The sequence below is a fragment of the Talpa occidentalis genome, unplaced genomic scaffold (genome assembly GCF_014898055.3).
Source record: "Talpa occidentalis isolate TD23 unplaced genomic scaffold, MPIMG_talOcc4v2.1 talOcc4.4, whole genome shotgun sequence".
NCBI lineage: Eukaryota > Metazoa > Chordata > Mammalia > Eulipotyphla > Talpidae > Talpa > Talpa occidentalis.
The window spans coordinates 85,963,825-85,985,505 of NW_023604295.1; the positions used below are offsets into that span (position 1 = coordinate 85,963,825).

General features: G+C 45.9%; 1 protein-coding gene across 1 annotated transcript in view; it reads right to left on the minus strand.

The window, feature by feature from the left end:
• The window catches only part of MED12L (mediator complex subunit 12L), a 374,036-nt gene extending 360,134 nt beyond the window's left edge, over nt 1-13,902 (minus strand). Inside the window, 1 exon segment of the mRNA XM_037526655.2 lies at nt 13,695-13,902. Coding sequence (XP_037382552.2) covers nt 13,695-13,793 — 99 coding nt within the window. The 5' untranslated portion in view covers nt 13,794-13,902.
• Between the last annotated feature and the right edge of the window lie 7,779 nt (nt 13,903-21,681).

Sequence of the window (21,681 nt, forward strand, 5' to 3'; positions counted from 1 at the left end):
AATCCATTTTTGTCATATAGTTGTATCAGTCTGCAACAGACTGAAATTAAAAAAAAAAAAAAATCTGGTCCTACACTACCGCTACAGAAGCACTTTTTTAAAAGGGGGCAGAGAGCAGATCTCTATTTCTTTTCTACAGCTCCAAATCTCCTAGCATGGTGGGAGGCAAATATCAGTACTAAGCAAATGACAATGTGAGCAGAAATGTAGTCTCCAATTCATAAAGACTCACTTTCTTTTCAAGAGGGCATTAACGTTTAATTTAAAGAGGATCAAAGAGTAAAACAGCTCTGATCCCAAAATATTTTCCATACAATCTAATAACAGCACGTTGTGGTGCTATAAAAAACAAAAACAAAACCTGTGCAATATTAACCTTCCTCACAGAACTAGGGAGAAAGATAAATTATTTATCACTTCCCTGAACACCGTTTCGATAGAGCCTCTGTACTTTTACCAGCATCATAGTAAGCTATTCCAATGACACTTCAGACAAAACACATTTTTATTAGCTCTTCACCGCTGCCAATGCCTTAATGGTCCTAATCTCAACAACCTCATTAGATTAATCCATGAATGAAATGGCTGGAAAAGGAAAGCAGCAAATTCTACCAAATTCTAATTGACAACAAGGCGGCATTTGCATAGCTGAGCATGCTGGGTGTGGGTTGAAGGCTGAGTTTAATCTTGCTAAGGAAAATCTCTCACATTCAAACTTACTCTGGAAACCCTTGTATAAAACTCTAGGTAAACAAGGAGTCCCATATAATTCCCACTTCCCCTCCAGTCTCAGGGGCCAGGATGCACACACAACATGTATAAGGTGTCCTCCCTTTTAGGTCTTCAAACCCCCTACCACCACCACTGGGCGCCAGGGCCAAGCAGCCTTGCTCCAACAGATAACCCTTCTCCATCCAGCAGTTTCCACCTCTTCCACTCTCTCAACTGCCCCCCAATCTAAAGACACATTCAAGTTCGTAGATTCAATATATTTTTGCTTTATTGAACTATTTGCAATTACTCGGAAGATTCTGTCCTATTTCATGTTTCATTACCTTGATAGGGGTACCAAGTGGATATCTGCCCAGAGATCGTGTCACCTGAAAAGCACCCACATATTTGAAGAATTTTCTAATCCCTCAAGAGAACCAATCACTCCCTCATTTGTTTCCACCACCCCAAGGAAACTGTTTATGATTCTGCTGCTCTGTATAGGCCTGTCATCCTCCATTCCAAGTTCCTTAAGGGCATCCACATGCCCTGTACCAAGTTTCTAAGAATCATTTGACGTAATGACCACCCAACTGCCAGATCCTGCCAGCTTGTCTGGCCTCTGGTTATCATATCAGTGAGCCATAAAGGGACATGGCCCTTGCTTCTTGGAACGTTCCTTGATTGGGCAGAAGAGCACATAAGGAACCAATCAAACACAACCTGTGTTGAGTGCTGAGAACAAACAATCACTTTGCAGTAATAAAGAGAATGAGGGAGCCAGGCAGCAAGAAGCATACATGCAAAGGTCCTGGAGAGAAACTCCCAAACTAAGAGGAGGTCAGCATAACCGGAGCCTCTCCCAATGCACTTGTTCCTGTGGGCAAGCTAATTACCACATACCTGTCCTCCTAACAAGTGAGAAGAGGACAGGTACTCTCCCCTGCTGGCAGAGTCCAGAAAGTCTGATGTCAAAGTTTCACGCCTCCATTGGTTTACTGCTCTCTCTCAAAAGACAATCACAGTCTTGTCTTCAAATATCTATTAGTGCATTATACCTAACCCAAGATTTCTAGTTTCTTTTACTATACATTTCAACCTGGATTGCCGAGAGGCATCTCAAATTGGTAACATTCATAAATAAAATTCATTCTCTCCTTCATCTCCCTCCCTAACCTTGGGGAAAAAAATTAAACACATTCTTTTGTTCCCTATGGCAAGTTAGTTTGGGGGCCACCATCAATCTACTACCCAACTGTGTAAAGCCGATGGTTTTCTGAGAAATTTTGCGGTTCCCAAGAACCTTCTAACTACTTAAGTGTGTGAGGCCAGGTTTTCTTTAATTCTTCAACCAGAACAACATTAGCAGATTGAATAGAGAATCAGACTTTTAAAAAGATATACAAAAATGTTGGACCTCCCTGGCAGTGCAAGGGGTTAAGACGCAACCTATGAAGCTATCTGCAGTCTCTGCAGCACAAGTTCGATCCCTGGACAGGGAGAAAGCCACATGGTGCAGCAGACCTCTCCTGGCTCACCCGCTGCTCCCCTTGGCAGTGTATTTCCATCAATCTGCCTGTTCTGTTTCCCTCTCTGTCTCTGGTGAATCCTCTCTGGTGAATTACCTCTGGCCTGTACCTCAGTTACTGTATGCATAAATAAATAAATCTTTAAAAAAAAAATAAAGAGCTAAACAAAAATGTTAGAACAATACCACTCTTTCCACTAAGTTTTTTGGATTGGAAAACAGTTATTGCTCATAAAAAACCATACTTTAACATCAAAATGGTTTTATTTTTAATAATTAACATGCATTTCTAAAAAAAATTCTCAGCTTTAATTTCCAGCATAGTAAATATAGTGACATAAAACCTATATAAAGTTCTATGAGATCCTCAGTATTGTTTACGATTAATAAAGGTATCCTAAAATGAAATTTTTGGGAACCTCTGATCTTAATCTCCTCTATTAGGTCCTATCAGAAATGGGTCACTACCTCGTGTTTCCATAGCACTTTGTACATTCCTCACAAACACTGTGTTCCCTATTTATAGATCTGTCCTCCCTCTTGACCAGAGTTTTTCAACCTTTGAACTACTGACATTTGAGGCCAGATAATCCTTTGTTGTTGGGAGAGAGGTGAATTATCTGGGGCTTTGGAGAATGTAAGCCACATCCCCGACTCCTACCCTAGTAGATGCTAGTAGCAGCAAGGATAGGCACAGCAGTTAACAACCCAGAATGCCAATACCAACATCCCTAGAGGGGTGAGGGGAGATCACCCCCCCCCCGGCCCCCGTTGAAGAACACGTTGAAGAACACATTATATAAATGTCCCTAGGGGCACAGCATCAGAGCCAATGCTGCTATCATCCATTGATTCTTTCTTTTTTTTTTTTTTAGATTTATTTGTTTATTTATACAAGCACTGGGTACAGTCAGAAGCGCGGGAGGGTGAGAGAATTCACCAGAGCCAGAGTGGGGAACAGAACAGGCAGACTGACGAAATACACTGCTGAGGGGAGCAACGGGTGCGGCAAGAGAGGTCTGCGTGCCATGCGGGACCTCGCCAGCGGCTGGGGATCGAACCAGTGCTGCAGAGGCTGCCGGCAGCTTCGCAGCCCAGCGCTCAACTGCTGCGCTACCAGGGGAGGCCCTATCATCCATTGATTCTTATATTCATTCATAAAAGAAATTCTAAATCCTAGGTATAAGCCCTGTGCTCAATACCAGGGACACAGTAGGAATAAAAAACTTAGGCCCTGTTTTCAGAAAGCCACAGCTGGCAAAGGGCCTTCAAGGTGCTCAATAATATTGGTTGAATAACCAAATTTGCTGACATACATAAAGAAAAAGAGAGAGAGAGAGAGAGAGAGAGAGAGCGTGCACTCTCAAGCATACACGTGAGCTAGAAACATGATGGCAAGAGAGCACAAGGGCTACAATTCCCTGAAAACATGGAAAATAAAACCCAGGGTTAAAATCTTTCTCCTCTTCTAGTGTTTAGTGTGTCATAACTAAAGGGGATCCATTTATGCAGAATGTCATGTAAGTGTGGCTCCCTGGACAGCTGGTGCAACTTGCGTGTCTGTGTCACCAAGAGAACTATCCATAAATAAAGAAGCATCCCAACCAAGAAAATTAAAACATGAGCCCCTAAGACCTTGCCTTTCCCCAACCCATCCAGAAACAGGGTGTCAGCAGATTCCAAACAGGCAAACCTTAGGGAACTGCTCCCATCGAAAATTAAAACATCACAAGAACAATCCCCAACACACATGCCCATAAGTACCCATATCCGCTACCGCCAGAGGCTGCAGACAGGACTGGGAACCTCCCACCAAAATGCTTAAGCTTCCAGAGTGTTTTTCTGTCTGCTCAAGATATTACACAACATTCCTACAAGCACTGAGATGACCAGATAGTGAGTTGAAAAGTCCCCAGTTTTTCCAGAGACACAGGGGCCCTAAAGGCAGAGTAATTCTCATGACCAAGGGCAACATGCGGGTAGCCATCAGAGGCAAGGGCTATGGACAGAAGAAAGGCCAAACCCAGTTGCAATAATAAATCAGAGGAAAAGTGGTTGGCCCAAATCTGTCTTAACAAGTCACTCGTCCCTCTCTGGGACTCCATTTGCTTTCGTACTGAAGGAGAGAGTAACAGCATAGGAGTCGCGCTCCCATCCTATCACACTCTTTCTGCCAAAAGATGGAAATAAGAGAGGCATTTCCATTTCCCCTCATCTTCTGATTGTTGCCAGGTAGAATTTTTAGTCTAACAGACAAGTTGTAGGTGCTCTTGCCTCTAGCTGTATACTCCTCATTATGCCAGAGAGTAGAAGAATCCTAGAAATGTATTCTCTAAAAGAAGGGGCCCAAGCTGTGAGGTTTCCCATATATGGGAAGCACCATGACAATATTAGAATGCTTTCTGCTACAAGAAATTGGTAGCTGGTCCACAAATGGCCTAAACCATGTGGACATCTGTTGTTTACTTAACAAGAAGTCCAGGGAGAGGTGGTCCCAAGCTCAGTTCAGTAGTCTAATTTCATAAAGCCACTCATAAAACCCAGCATGTGCTGGGTTTTCATCCACAGGCTTGTTGCCTTCTGGTCACAAGACAGGTGTGTTAGCTAACAACTATCACATTTATTACTTTTCCAAAGATAACAAACTAAGGAATCGCGGTGGCATTAAGAGAGTGGGGCATTACTCTCCCCACTGCCTTTATTTCTATCAGGGAAAAAAAAATTTTCTCTAGAAGTCCTGTAGTGGATTTCCATTAAATCTCTTTGGCCAGAATTATGTCAGATGCTCATTCTAAACTAAGAAAGGTTACAAAGTGAGGATCTGGCTTTTTAAAAAAATTGTCAAACCCTAGAAATATGACTGTAAAACTGAGATGACCAGAGGAAAGAGGGCAGGGTGGGATACACAGTGCAGAGGGGACTCAATGAACTATAATAGAAGATCACTGGGGCTTTGGTGGAGGAATAAGGTATGACAACCTACATTTGTAGAAGTATGAACCAATATCCATAAAGCATGCAGTGTTGGAAATCAATGAAACCGCAGTAAGCATGCAAAAGTAAAAACAAAAACTGACATAAGTAACACAAGAGATAAATCCACAAAAAAAGTATGAGAATCAGGTAAGAAAAAATTGGAATAAGAATGATGGCAAAGTATTCAACAAAGTGATACATACAACTAAGCGATACACTGCTAAGTATCTCACAATCAGCTTTCAAAAACCCTATATTGTAGCATTTGCCAATTTTTTGGGTGTAAATACTCCCATTATGCAGAATTTCAATCTACCAACATATTAACCAGCTCAAAAAATTCCTGAAATTGTAATCAGCTGGCACAAGTTGGCAACAGGACCCTAATGAACTGAAACCTCACACTTGGCAACCATTTAAGTTTACCATGCTCCTTTACACTTAAAACACTCCTGAGTTCAGAGGTGAGAAAAATTACACAGCCCGAGTGGCAAAGCCAGATGAACACATGACATCGAACACCACACATTTTACGGCATTGGTACATTCATCGCTGAACTATACCCTCCCTCTGCCTATGATCGCCCTACCTCTAGTCCAGTTTGCAACTCTAACACCCATTCCTATAAGCCCAAAGTAACCTACTATTCTTTAAATTATTTCCTCCAATGACAACAGTACAGGTTTATTGTTAGAGTTTTGAAAACAGGGATGTATGAAAAAGGAAACAAAAATAACCCAATCCCTTCCTGTAGCAATGTTTATATGTGGGTGATAATCCTTCCAGAGTATGTAGACATATGTTTTCAGTGGAAATCATACTGTTTTGTAAGTTAATGACATTTTTCTGTTATGTAAATTTTCCCAATCAAATAGAGAGAAAAGTATAATGTACTCCTTTGCTGCCATCCACCCAGCTGCTAAAGACAACCAGATAGTACTTGAAGACAATCAAAAGCTCAACTGTTCCTTTCTCTCAGAGGAATATGTAAGAAAGGGCCTCCTTCTACTGCTACCTTGGGGTTCTTCCCTCCACCTGGTTTTCTCCATTCTGACTCAGGTCAGCTATTCTCCAGGGTATGTCAACCAGTTCCCAGAGTTTGGCTAAGGAGAACCCCGAACCATGGTCCCTCACTGGTGGCTCCCCTCCAACTTCTCTGACTCCTGCCTGGTTTGTCAAGAATGCTCACAACTAAAGCTCGGAACCTCACAGATAGAGAGCTTCAGAAGAAACATGGTAATTGTTGGAGTTTCCAACTTCCAATTACTCCATTCTTCCGCTTCTGCTTTGTTTTCACACGCACATGCAAACACCACAGAGAGACACTGCTAACTGGTACAATGAAAAGCCTAGAATTCTTGTCCAACCTCATTTTCTCCTACTTACAGTTCACCCAACAGCCTACCTTCCATACCTCACTGCCTGGTTTTCCAACGTCCTAAAGCACTACATTTCATCAACAGAGTAGGCAGCCTAAGTGAAAAAGCCAACATGCTAAAGGAAGGTGAATGCACTCCAAAATAAAAGCATGTCCCCAAAAAGCCCAGTTAAAAGTTAAGGTCCACAGTCAAATATAAATCTCTGCTGCCTGGAACAAATTCAAATTCAAAAAAAAAAAATTCTTATGAATAAGGCCTCCCCCTCTTCCCCAATTTAGCCATGTGCCCACAGGAGGGAGCTATGGATATTTCAAGTCCAAGGCATGGATCTACCCTGCAATAAACCTTGAGAGCTGACAGAAAGTAAGCCTATGCTGGGAACCATGGTTATTAGAACATAACTTAGAAGAAACTAAACTTATGTGTGTACTATTTAGTACCAAAAGATACTGATACTTCAAATAGTGTATTTGTCTAAAGATGCTAAGACATCAAATAGTGGGGAGCAGGCAGGAATAAGGGGGAACATGGTTCAAAATGTTCTCCGCAAAGAAAGACACAAAGCAATGGTTGCCAAACTTAATATTCCTAGGAATGACCTAGAAAGCTTGCTTAAAATGCAAATTTCCAGGCATCCCTGGTGGCACAAGGGGTTAAGATGCAAACCTACCTACAAAGCTATCTGCAGCCACTGAAAGCGTGAGTTCAATCCCCGGCCGGCCAGGAAGCTACCCACATGGCACAGCAGACCTCTCCTGACTCACCCGCTGCTCCCCTCAGCAGTGTATTTCAGTCTATCTGCCTGTTCTGTTCCCCACTCAGTCTCTGGTGAATCCTCTCACCCCCGACACCTCTGGCCTATACCATAGTTCTTATATGCATAAATAAATCTTAAAAAAAAAAAAAAAGCAAATTTCCTCAGCCTCCTCTATCTTCATAAGAATCTTTGGAGATTCTGCTGCAGATGTTGGCAGATCCTGAGAAATGACAAACACTTGTGTTCCTCCTCCTCTGCCACAAAGTTTGGATAGCAGCAATCCTGTGAGCAGAGCCTCTGACCCAATGCTTTCTACACTCACTCTGGTCTCTCATGAGATCTGCAGTAAACACACAGATGTCCTCCCCAACATTGGCATTCAGGGAGGTCTATGGTGGAGCCTTGGCGCGAGGCAGTTAATCCCAAGGGAAGCTTTCCACCTAAACCAGTCTGCATGTTCTTCAGGCAACTGGTCAACCTGTACTCTCTTCCTGGGGACTTTATTAACATCCTCCCTCTCAAAGATTATCAAGAAACAAACTTTCTCTGCCACTTCCTTACCTCACCTTCCAGCCATATCAAAAACAAACATTTACATCTTTTTAAGAGTTTTAGAGGCTAACAAAGAAAATGGGCATTACCAAAATAAATAAACAAACAAGCACTGGAAAAGTCAAATGTTATAAACACAATTAAGAGTTCTCTGTGTATTTTATTCATCTTTTCACAGATTATGTGCTGAGTACTGAGCCTAATCCCAGGCACTAAGCATTTCACAACTGTGAACACCACCAACATGCTTAAATTCTAGTATGGAAGAAGACCATGGAGGGAACATGCATCCTAACAATGGACTTTCAGACAGAGACAAGCACTACAAAACATGAACACAAGATAATGAACCAGCAAGACTGAGGGAAGATGGGTTACATGGAAAACTTCTCTGGGAGGGAGTCTCTGAGCTAAGAACCAAATGACAGAAACATAAACAGAGAGAGCAATGGACATGAACCTGGGCACAAAGTAACCCCACTGTTGGAGGAAGAGAGAGGTGGCTGTGGTTCCACCTTGCAATCAGAGGAGTATGAGCAAGGCCCAGAGGACAGATCTCTCAGAGTTATAAATATAAAAGCAAGCCCTGGATTCATTTAACTAGGAAGGAGTTGTACTAATAGTAGCTGACCTGTACAGACAATGTGTGTTCAAATCTCATTTTATCTGCCCAAAACCCCAAAGAGTGGGAACAAATATGAACCCCATTTCACAGGTGAGATATGAATCAAACAGGCAGTAAGTGATGGACCCAGAACTACAGCCAGTAGTTGGGGAAGTAAGCAAAACTGGTAGGGTCTTAAAGTCCTAGGTAAAGAGACTATTTTATTCCAAGTTCAACGGAAAACCATTGGAGAGGGACTGAGACTTCTTGACTCCTTCCCTTAGATTTGAGTTGAGAGAACACAACTTTCCCGGGAAAACTCACAAGTCTACTGCACTTGAACATGGGCAGCCCCAACACTGCACACCAGGTCATCCTCCCCAAGAACCCTGATCATGTTGTTTTTCTTAAACACACTGGAATGAACCCTAGAAAACAATGTCTCCTAAGGCTATACCCCAAGATCTTAGCCACCATAGATGTGGTGGAGAAAAGAATGAAAAGGAAGGATTGTAACAGGGTAATTAATCCCCAAGGAAGGGGAGGCTTCAGGTCCCAGCCTCACACAAGGAGGGGTGGAGCTGAGCAGCCAGGATAAGCTAGAGACAACAGGGAGAAGGAAGATGGAGATCAAAAAGAGGATGTGGAGGAGGCACATGAAGCAGAGAGATGTGAAGAAGCTGCATTTGCTTCTTAGCCTTGCACTTGCACTAGGGATTTGGGGCACATGGAAGGAGAAATTTGAAAGAGACAGAGATGTGGGTGAGACACCTCATAAGGAGGCTGACAGTGGCAGCCTTTATCTTGACTTGGGTTTTGATTTTGCTCCTTTCTTTGCAGACTTGCCTGGTCCCTTCTGCCCATTTTCTATGGATCCCCACCAGTAGGTGCCTCACACTTGAGCCAAGCTTTTGGGACTCAACAGTCCTGCTTTGGCCCAACCCTGTTTGGCTGAATGTTTACTCATGAGGAGATGGGTCACTTGGGGTGCCATTAGAAACTATATTCTTTCTCTTCTCTCTATAGCACACTTACTGTACTCAAGTTCTTTTCCATTGAATGTCAAACACACTAGAGTATGTTTTGTGTTGATGTGGCAGGTGGCAGAACCTATTTAGCAGGCAGATCTGGGGGCCTCCAGGTGCCCCTTCACCTTTCCCTGTAACAGTCACCCTCTCCAAGAACCCTGCTTGTGTGGCTTTGACTCCTGATGCCTATAAATCTTACTAATTCCCCACCTATTTTTCTAACTGGTTTGATTTCCTGAGCATATTACTATTCAGCTGTTGAGGCCTCTTTCAACCCAGGATAAAACTCAACCTTCCTATTACTAGGGTTTCATTTCACTGTTAGCCTGTAGCCTCCAAGGAAGATGTCAAGATTACTTTCTGCCTTAATCAAGACTTGCCCTAATACATCTCAGACACCAGATTTCCTTTATTAATAAATTCATTCCCATGTTCATGCATACATTCCAACAAGTATTTGTGCCCTCAGGATCCCAGGAACTAAGTATACCAGAGTACTTGAGCGACCTTCCAACAGCTCTCATTCCTGGCCCCTTAGTGGAGAATGGCAACATACAAATCAGTACATAATTACAAATGGCACACTTTTACTAGAAAGGCCTCTGAGAAGGTCACTGAGACAAGTCCTAAATGACAGACAGCCTCACAATAGTTTCCAACAGCAAATATTTGGATACAAAATACAAAATCCATGCCAGACCCTTGTCTAAGCACTACACATGTACTATGCATGTAATTTTCTAACAGCCCTAAGGAGTAGGTGGTACTATCACCCCTACTCTACAAAAGGGGATGTTGAAAGATGGCGAGAATAAGGAACATACAAAGAGCAGAACCAAGATTAGAACCCAGGCAAAATGACTCCAGATCCTACCTTCCTAACTGCAAGGTAAGGTGAGAAGAATAGAGTGCCTGTGGCAGTGGTAGGAGTGAGGGCAGATAAATAACACATGTAAGAACCCCTGGAAAGAGAAAAGTCAGCCAGAAGAAAGTAGGTCCCACATGCTAATGAAACTGGGGATCAGCAGATGGACTGGAAATACATAATGGAATTTGACTGGCTAAGATGCAGTCACAGATGTATTATGGGGTATGTAAAGAGAAGGAAGAATCAAGGATGACTTCCAGTTTGCCCTGGAAGTCAAGAACTTGAGGAAAGTCTGTTTCCAGAGGGTCAACCCATTTAACACAATAATTAGAAAACTCCTGTGATACGCTGATAGACAGTGAGCTATCAATAATGTAATCAACAGATCAGGCGGGCTAAAGCTTCCATTCCCCCTCCCCAAATTTTTCTACAGGAGGGTGTTCATTAAAGGGTTCCATCCTACCCCCTGGTAATATTCTCCAGAGCAGTCAGCACTGACTAACAACAAGGATAAAAAGTTAACTGCTACAGTGACAAGAACAGTTTCTACCAGGGGGAGGGTTTTTCTCACAGAAATGTAATGCATTTAAGCAGCACTCTCAAATTATCTGAAAAGCACAATTATACTAATTTACAAATGAAAAGCTAAGCAACTTGCCCAAGGCCACACAACTGCAAGGATTATTCAAATTTATATCAGCCCAACTGGAAGTCCATACCTTCTCCATAATGATTTTAGTTGAGCTTTTATAACATTTAATAGTTACAGCCTCATTTTAATATGTATAATAGTGTGTGTATGTGTGCAAGATAAAAAAACTAAAATTAGGGCCTCCCCAGTGGCGCAGCGGTTGAGCGCTGGGTTGCGAAGCAGCCCGCCGGTTCGATCCCCAGCTGCTCCCCCGCCACCGGAGGAGGGTCCCACATGGCGCCTGCTGCTCCCCTCAGCAGTGTGCTTCGGTCCTTCTGCCTGCTCTGCTCCCCGCTCTGGCTCTGGTGAATTCTCTCACCCTCCCGCGCTTCTGACTGTACCCAGTGCATGTATAAACAAAACAAACAAACAAATAAATAAATAAATAAAGCATGCCTCTATTAAAAAAACTAAAATTAATTTATACGTAGATCTGATTTAAATTTTACGTACTACATATACACATATATCACATCAAATCCTTGAATTCATGCATAGTACTGCTTAACAAACACACCAACTTTCTTAATACACAGTTCTAAGGAAATATTAGAATAAAAGTACAGATGACACAGAGATAGAAATCTTAAGGCAATAAAGATTCATACATAACTGAAGTTTATGAAACACTGCTCACCACACAACCACACTAGAACAGCCAAGCACCTGTTCTATTTTGTACTCAAATTTGGCTACAGTCACACATAACTCTGACTCTATTCCAGGGAGATAAAATGTTGACTGCCTTAGAGGGAAAGGGAGTAACATTAAAACAACACAATTTAGCATAATCATCCTTAAGGCAGTATTCGTTTAATACTGGTTTGGTGGACCATCTCCCCCCTAGTTCACCTTCATTAAGTCAGCTAAGCTTTCCTAGGCCTCAGTTTCACTTTGTTGAAAGGAAGTTATAGAAAATAGACTATAAGGTCACTTCCAGTTTTAGCATTCCATAAAAACGTAAGACCCTAAGATCCAAAATTATTTTATGCAGAATCAGGGAGGCCCAATCCAGATGAGGGTCAATCTGAAGAATGCTAAATACGCACCCCAATTCACCACCCCTTAACTGGGGATAGGCTATCAATTATACTGCCCTCTGTAAAATAAGGCAAGACATTAATTACAAGATGATAAAAATCAGCCAATCAATGTCCCTGTCCCACCAAATCTTTAAGAACTTCATGCCACTAATTTTTCAGTTATTAACTTTCTTTACATTTTGTCCTTAGTGTCTGTTATTTCCCTAACAATTAGCTTTATTCTGAGTGGGACTAGCCAGGAGAGAAATAGGTAGGTGAGAAATCTCAAAACCTCATCAAACTCCTCCCCTTGTGCTAAATCTCTGATGAGAAGTACCTGTACAACCTTCTCACCTTCAATAGGAATTACTCCACTGATGCTCAAACATATCTAATGTGCTAATTTTTAAAAGGAGTTGTCACTCCTTATTTTTCAGACATATTAACAAAACAGCTTAACTTGAGCAAGCATTCTTCCTCTATTACTGAAATTGACACAATTATCAAGAGAAATCTTAAGGTAAACCTCTCCTTGCCATATAATGTCAGCGGGCCTATAAACTGTCAATGGAGTGTTTTTAGATTCCCAGAAAGAAGTTCTGAAATGTGCTCACTTCCTGTTTAGTCGAAGAAAACATAGGATGGGTGGGCTGCAGCTGGCAAACTCAGAAAGCACAGCTGGGTAGCAGGTGATCTTAAAAAAAAAAGGCAAATCCCTGGGCAAGTTGTGTAGCCAAGAGTGATCATTATAACTGGAGAGTTGTTACATAATTACTTGTTAACTACTGACAAATACATACAAGGCTACAAAACTCCATGGTTACACTAGCCATGGAAGCTAGTGTACCTGGGGCAAGAGTCAAGGTTTCTCCAGTTAATTTCATTCAAAGAAATAAAGCAATCCTGGAACCTATTCCCAGCCAAGGTAACCCGCCTGCTTTTACATATACAAAACAGCCTCCAGCAATTAAGCCAATCGCCTCTAGGGACGAAAATCTGTGTTTCCACTAATAACACTATTTTAAAGGGGAGGAGTGATAAAGTACTCTCAAAGACCTAAATACTTACCATCTCGATAAAAGATGACTTCCACTCCAAACTGGAAAATCTGAAAAGAAAAGGTCGCCCATCCTACCCCCACCCCATTCCTGTTCAGCTGGCGCAAAATGCCAGACCTGGGTCAGATGCACTGCATTCCAACATTTTTCAAAAAGTTTACGAGGATTGACAGAGGCAGCAGGGAGAACAGGAAGGCTGGTAGAAGCAGGGGAGCGCGAACAGGAGGGTTTCGGCAAGGAGGAGCCCCGGGAAGTGCCCGGCGGCGCGGTGCAAGGCCGGATAACCGAGAAGCGCCCCGGGGCCGGGGGGAGGGGGGGCTAGCACCCCAGTGGGGCGCGGGGGCTGACAGCCGCTCGGCGTCCGCCGCCGGGCCCCCTCGGCCCACCAACAGCGCTCCGGCCCCCCGCGCCCCCCACCCTTCCCCCGCGCCGCGAGCGAGGGCGGCCGGGCCAAGTCGCCCCGGGTCGGCGCTGCGGCGCGCGGCCCTGGCTGCGCGGGGAGGCCGCGGGCGCCCTTACCTCCTTCTGTTTGGGGTCCTGCGGGTAGACGTCGGGCGGCCCCAGCCGGGGGCGCTTCAGCGGTCTCTGCTCATAGCTGAGAAGCCCGAAGGCGGCCATGATCTCTCATGTTACCCGGCGGAATGAATGAGAGTCGGAGCCGGAGCCGGCGCGGCCGCCTCTGAGCGCCAGGGAGCAGCCTCTGCAGACGGCTCCCTCGCCTCCGGAGCTCCCGCCGCCGCGGCGCTGAGGGCAGAAGAGAGAAGGTGGACGCCGCCGCCGGCCGGCCCGCGGACTCGCACTGGGGGGCGGCCCCCGGCGGACCCCGCAGCGCCGGGGCCTCCGCGCGCAGCGCGCGGGGGCGGCGGGGGACGGGGGGCTGCCGGGGACCCCGCGGCGCCAACCTCCGTCCCCGGGGGAGGAGCAGCTGATGGGAACGTGTGACTTTTTTCACCAATGGACCCAAACCCACCCCATCGGGCGCCGGAGGGAAGCGGGGGAGGGGCACGGAGGAAAAAAAAAACTTTTACTGGAGCCGCCGCGGGAGGCTCGAGTGCTCGCCCCGGGCAGGGCCGCCCTCCCGCCCGAGGCAGGCGCCCGCGAGCGACCCGCCCGGCCCCGTCTCTCGGCAGGGACCACCCCCCCCGCCGCGCCCGCAGACCCGCCACACGAGCGGGGCCCCGAGCGGCCGGGGGGCGCGGACGCGGCCGGCGCCTCCGAGACGCCGCCGGGCTCGAGGGGCGCATCCACGGCCCGGGCCCCTCGGAAGCTCCGGGGACGCCGCGGCGGCTGGAGGGGCTGCGCTCGCGGCGGCGCGGGGCCGACTTAACCCTTTCCTGCCCCTGCAGGGGCCGGGGCGGCGGGCGGCGGGGCGGCCAGGGCGGACGGGGCGCGCCAGCCGGACAGCCCGCCCGCCAGTCCGGGCAGCCCAGCCCGCCGCCCCCCGCCGGCCGCAGCCCCCCCGCCCCGGCAGTTTACCTGTTGGGCGCCGGCTAGTGGGCCGGGGCGGGCGGCGGGGGCGGCGCAGCGGCGGCCGCAGCCTCCATGACGCGGGCGGCGATGGCAGGGACGGGGTCTGCTTTCACCGGCGAGGGGTCCGTCTCCTCCCGGGGGCTCCGGAGACGCCGCGAAGTTTGCCACAGTCTGGGGCGGCGGGCGACGCCAGCTCGCCGCCCCGGCGTCCCCTCCCCCGCGGCCGGGAGCGCAGGCTCCGAGTGGCGGACGCGGCGCGGCGGCCGCACTGAGCATGCCCGGCCCGGCGGCCGCGGGGGGCTGACTGGAGCGCGCCCCGATCCGCGCTCCGGGTTTTCGCAGCCGCAGCGCGCGCAGTCCGCGGGCCCCGGCGCCGGGGCCAACTGTGGGGTGACCCCCAGCTGGGGAAGGGGCCCCTCGGGGCGCGGTGTCCACCTCGACCCCCCCCTAAGGTCGTTGTCCGGCGGCCCGGGCTGGAAAGCTCACCTGCGCAGGGCGGGCGGGGGAGGTGAACCTTCTGGTGAGACCTTGATCCGCCCACCCGCCCGCGCGCCCGGCTCACGGAGTGGCGTGGGCAAGAGATGGGGGGCCACCTGCCGCGAGCAGGGCGAGACTCGTGCCACCGGGGCCGTCCCGTCCTGTCCTGGAGGACCCCGCGGGAGGCGTGCCAAAGAGGATGCTCCTGCGCTTGGCCAAGAATGATGGCTGCCGTTTATAGAGCCCTGGTTTCATGCTAGGATCACGACAGTCAAGATCTTTGATGCTAAAAAAAAAAAAAAAAAAAAAAAACCTTACAAGGTTTTACTGTACTTTTTTTTTTCTTTTATAGAGAAATTGAATCAATTGAGTCAGCTCAGGGAGGTCCAATGACTTGCTCAAAACTATGATCCCAAGTTTCTGACCTATTCTCTACATATTGAAATGGAAAGAACTGAATTTCTGAACTTGTGCTCCCCACACCTTGAGGAATTCCAGTGTTCCATCCTCTGTAAGATGGCACTAACAGGATGTAACTCAAAGCTTTTGTTCAGCACTTGGCACACAATAGGTGCTCAGGAGAAGTTGTCTCTATCTGAATATCTACTTACCTCTGTGGACCATAAATAAGCAAAGGTGAAGGACTAAAAAGGTAGAAAGGGCAATGGCAATATGATAGGAGCTTACTCCTGGGCCTGACTATTAGCACCTCCCAATGCAGCCAAATGTCAAGTCAGGCCTGTAGTTTTGGGCTTCTTTACTTAATTTGAGCAAGTACTTTTAGAGAACAGTTATCCTCCACCAGGAGATATTTTCTGGCAACCTTCTGCACCTTGATCCCAAGGTCTTCCACTAATATCCCTGGATGTAACTTCAAGGCTGAACTTGCCTTTGTGAAATAAGCATCTATCAAATCTAGCTTCCTTACTAGGGGAAAGAACAGTTACCTAACTATTAGGAAAATTGTCAAACACACCAAAAAGCAGAAGAAATAGTATAAAGAACACCCAAGTGCTTACCTCCCATGCGTAGCAGTTATCAGAGTTCTACAGTTCTTTTTTCATTGTTGGACCCCAACATACTGATATACACTAGAGAGAACAGTGCTACTCATTGTTGCAACTGGGGTACCAACCCCTACATTTTGTTGAAGGCCTGCTGTATGCCAGATTCCATGCTGTGTGCCTAAGTTGCAACAATAAGTAACAACACTGTCCTCTCTAGTGCATGTCAATGTGGCAGGGTGGGGACAATGAAACAAGAATGGTAAAACTTACAGAAGGGAGGCAGGCACTTGGGCATTCTTTATACTCTTTCCTCTGCTTTTTGATGTGTTTGGATAAGTGGATCACTGGCACTGTTAGGGGGGATACGTCTTGCTGATGATAGACTGGTAGCAAAGTCTTTTGTGCTACCTACGCAAGAGCCTCCTACTTGACCTCCATAAAGGAAAACCTTTTGAAGCACTCAAAATTTTAAATAACAATAAGGACTTTATTTTAAAATCAAATGTGTACCTAATGTGTGCATAATATTTGGGAAGAAAAGATAATCTTTCTTCCTACTGGATTCCTTTCTCAGATCCCTTCCTTGTTTTGAGAAAGTCAGGCATTGATTCTTTGGCTCTATCAACATTAAAAAGGGCGCTACAGCTTTAATATGCTGAGACTCTCCCTCAAAAAAAATCATTCTTTCGCTACATGGACTCATGGGCATTTGACTTTCTCACGCTGGCATCTGTGTTCTTCACAACCCACTTCCATTTACCAGTCCAACTTATTCCTTTAATCCCTCACACCAATTAGCTTCAGTCCTCTTCCAAATATGGAACTCCCAGGTGCTGATTTTCAGATAGCCACTTGGGGATTGTCCTTCCAATATGGACTCCAGAGTGAAGCCCACCCAAAATCCTGAGGCACTAGATGATCCTTTGATCCTTGCAGCATCCTTAGCACTTTATTTTCATACTCTTTTTTTTTTTTTTAAATAGAGGCATGTTTATTTATTTATTTATTTATTTGTTTATTTGTTTTGTTTATACATGCACTGGGTACAGTCAGAAGCGCGGGAGGGTGAGAGAATTCACCAGAGCCAGAGCGGGGAGCAGAGCAGGCAGAAGGACCGAAGTACACTGCTGAGGGGAGCAGTGGGCGGCAGGAGAGGTCTGCGCGCCATGTGGGACCCTCCTCTGGTGGCCGGGGAGCAGCCGGGGATAGAACCGGCGCCGCAGAGGCCGCGGGCAGCTTCGCAACCCAGCGCTCAACCGCTGCGCCACCGGGGAGGCCCTATTTTCATACTCTTAATGCCTTGTTAAGTCGTGGCATGCATTCAAATATCTACTTTACCCCTTTGCTTTCCTTCTTCCCTTCCAGGTTAGTCTTTAAGTTGACTAAGGCTAGTTAACTTGGTGGACTTACAATAGAAGCTTGTGTTCTATGCTGTGCTTGAATTTCCCTTGACCATGCATTGAATAATGTGAGTCTCCATTACTACTGTACCTACAAAGGGCATCTTATCTTCCCCTGCTAATGACCTCCTGAGTTTGGGAACAGTTTTCACAGAACAAGAATTTTTCAGAAAACAACAGAGACTCTCCAGATGGCTCCCAGCCTAGCAAGAAAAGATGAATTCAGGGCTGGTGGAAGTTTAGTAGGGCTGGTTAGGAAAAGAGGCTGAAATGTGGCCAGAAGCGGAGTCACAAAACATTTTAATCATATGGAACTTTATAGTCCAAGTATGAATTGACTCTCTATGGCTGCTTTTGCAAGTTGACAAGTTTTGTAAAGCTGATACTTTCATTTGGATCATATAGGGGTCCTTTAAGATCCTACTCTGCAAACCCTGGTTTTCAGAATTCTTTTTTTTTTAAAGATTTATTTACTTATGCATACAAGAACTGGGGTACAGGCCAGAGGTGTGGGGGGGTGAGAGGATTCACCAGAGACAGAGCAGGGAACATAACAGCAGATTGACTGAAATACACTGCTGAGGGGAGCAGCAGGCGAGTCAGGAGAGGTCTGTTGCTCCCTGGATGGGGCTCGAACTCCTGCTGCAGAGGCTGCGGATAGCTTCATAGGTTGCGTCTTCACCCCTTGCACCACCTGGGAGGCCCTGGTTTTCAGAATTCTGTAAGGAGTTCCTTGTGTTGCAGGGCAGGGAGAGGGGCAGCCCAGACCCCACAAACCTGCCTGCTCTAAATAGGTTCTGCCATCCGCCATCAACACAAAACATATGAGACTTTAATGAAAAGGAACTTTAATACAATTAGTGAACAATACAGGAAAGGCAAAGAATATAGTTTCTGAATCAAGCACCCAAGGTTACCCATCCCCTTGTGGGTAAAAGTCCACCGAAACGGGGTTGGCCCAGAGCAAGGCCCCAAAGCCTGCCACAAGTCTAAAGCACCTTCCAGTGGGGACCCACAGAAAAGGATCAGAAGCAACCAGACAAGTCTGGGAGGAAAAGAGCAAAATGAAAATCAAGACAAAAACCACCATTGTCACCTCCCCACAAGTCTCACCCACATCTGTGTCACCCAGTCCACAACCAAAAGGCAAGTGCAGTTTCTTCAGGTGTCTCTAGACTCCATGTGCCTCCTCCAGGTCTCCTTCTGGCTTCCCATCCTGCTTCCTTCCTTCCTCAGTCTCCTCTGCAGCTGCTTCTCTCTCTGCTCAGCTCCATCCTCCTTTTGGGTGGGACAGGAAACCTGGAACTTCCCCTTTTCCTGGGGACTACACTGTTACACTTGCAGTTGGGGCCCATTTTTCCTCTTGGACAAAGTTCCTTTAAGGCAGCTCATGACTGGTTTTCTTTCCCCCGCTACTGGTCTATAGGAAATAGATGTTTGTCTTTTTTCCTAAACATATTCAAGCAAAGGTATTATCTCAGTCTCCTTACCATGGGATGCATTTTGCAAGCCACATTTTTCACCTTTGAAGTACCTTGGAAGTTCTCCAGTCTAGGTCCAAGACCAGGTCCTCAAACTGTAGCAAATGAATGCCAAGAGCCCAGGTCAATGCCCTCAAATCTCTTTTCATGAGGACTGGGGTGAGAAATAAAATTTCATTGGTAGAAGGTAGAGACAATCATATTTACACAGCAGATTTCAAAAAAATAAAGGTGGAAAATGGCTCAGAGCAGAGACAGCATGTTGAGCCATCAAAAGCTATGGTCCTAATATCCCTTACAGATTAGCAGGTGAGGCTCCAGAGGTAAAATAACTGGTTGACATTCATTGAGTTAGCAAATGGCAAAGCGAGGATCAAACCCAATCCCTCGGACATGCTCATTATTATCAGTGTGCTACATTTATTAATTATTTACATAACATATAAAAGGGACTCTCAGTAGACAAATCTGGCAGATGAAAAGCAATACTCTCAACAAGTCACTCCAACAAAGCAGTATGCTTCCACTCAAATGGAAAGAAACAATTCTCAATGTAGAGCCTGTAGGTGAAGTAATTAGTGTCTGGCTTCCCCTTGGGACTGAGCTTGTCCAAGGGTATATATTCCTGTGTGTTGCTAATAGTTTGTCTACAAACAGACTTGATTGCTTTCAGTTTTTCTTATACTGTTACAGGACAGAAAAAGGGGCACTCTAGAGTCCCCAAACCTGCCCCCTCTAAATAGGTTCTGCCATTTGCTGCATCAAGACAAAACATATAAGACCTTTAATGCAAAGGAAATTTAATACAATTAGTGTGCAGCAAAGAAAAGAAGAATAAAGTTTCCAAATCAAGCACCCAAAGTTACCTGTCCCCTCATGGGTAAATGTCCAGCCAAACAGTGTTGACCCAAAGCAGGGCCACTGAGGCCTGAAAGCCACAAGTCTAAAGCACCTTTCTGCAGGGACCCATAGAAAAGGGTCAGAAACAGCCCAACAAGTCTGAGAGTGAATAAAGCACACGCAAGCCCATCTTAAAACCCTTTAGTGCCCTGGAGCCCAGTGATCCAAGGCACCAGAGGTAAGCTGACAGCTGTAAATGCTCCAGCAGACCCTCTTGACAGGAGAGCTCCCTGGCCCGGCAGTAAGTCCCAGCACACCCTCTCCAGCAGAAGAGACCCAGCTACCCTCCACCCTTATGCACCAAAAAAACTCCAGCAATATAGACCTGCACTCCCATTTTGATGCACAACTCTTGGCCTGTACACAGTCGTCACCTCACGGACTTTCAATAAAACCTGCTTTTGTCTGATACTCTTGGCCTCCTTTCTTTTCTAACAGGGAGGAAAGAGCAAAATCAAAATCAAGATAGCTGCCATTGTTGACCTCCCCATGGGTCTCTCACCCACATCTGTTTCAACCAGTCCAGGATGAAAAAAGCAAGTGCAGCGTCTTCACATGTCTCTCTGCTCCATGTGCCTCCTCCTGGTCTCCTTCTACAATAGTGTGGTCCCCAGGAAAAGGGGAGGTACCAGGTTCCCTGCCCCACCCAAGGGACAGTGGAACTAAGAAGGGATGAGGAGAAGCTGTGAGGAAACTGGACTAGGAAGGAAGCAGGATGTTGTGGTGAAATCCGTTACACATTTTATGCTTACAGCACATCTCACTTAAGACTAGCTGCATTTCATGTGTTCAACAATCACTAGTGGCTACCAGCTAGGTCAGAGTGGTCTAAAGATATATTTCAGTTCTATAGTGAAAATGAAATATGGGATTCTAATAAGACACTGACTAAGTAGGTAAGTTTCCAAATGAAAAGAACAAAAAATATGGGCCTCCCTGATGGCACAAGGGGTTAAGTCTCAGCACTATGAAGCTATAGGCAGCCACAGCCACTGCAGCACAATTCCCAGCCTGCCAGGGAGCTAACCATGTGACCCAGCAGAGCTCTCCAATCTCACCTTCTGCTCCCCTCAGCAGTGTATTTCAGTCAATCTGCCTGTTCTGTTCTCTACTCTGTCTCTGTGAATCCTCTTACCACCACCCCCACCCAACCCCACCCAATGCCTCTGGCTTACACCCCAGCTCTTGTATGCATAAATAAATAAAATAAACAAAAAATAATGAAAGGAATAAAACAAGAGAAAGGTGAGGAAGACAATCCAAAAGCACTTAGCCATTAGACAAAAGTGTCAGGAGGGACAGGGAAATGGAAATAAAAGTATGGGTGCTAAAAAACAAAGGATAGGGGTTTTGAATTTCAAAGTGAGCCAATGACAAAGCTTAATCTCATTCAGCACCCCAAGGGTATCTGCTGCATTTACAAAAAGAAGGTCAAACTGGTTGGTTTCTGGAGATTGGGGGTGGGGGGACACAGAGGTAGATCACTGTTGATCAAGGTCACATACTCAGCTTTTCAATATCAGAATCTTAGTTTACCCAAAGCTGTTCAAAGCTCTACAGAGCAGATGACTGCTAAACAAACTCAAAGTGTTTAGTAGAACATCAGAATTTTAATGTATTTGATACACAGGAATAGCCCTTTCTTGGGTTATTTCATGGAAATAAGCAAAACCCCTTTTAGAGATTAACACCTTGTAAATTTTAAAGTTTGTTGTAAAATGGAATTAAATAGCAGAAGTTTGTCTAGAGAGCTTAAAATTAAAGCAAAGGA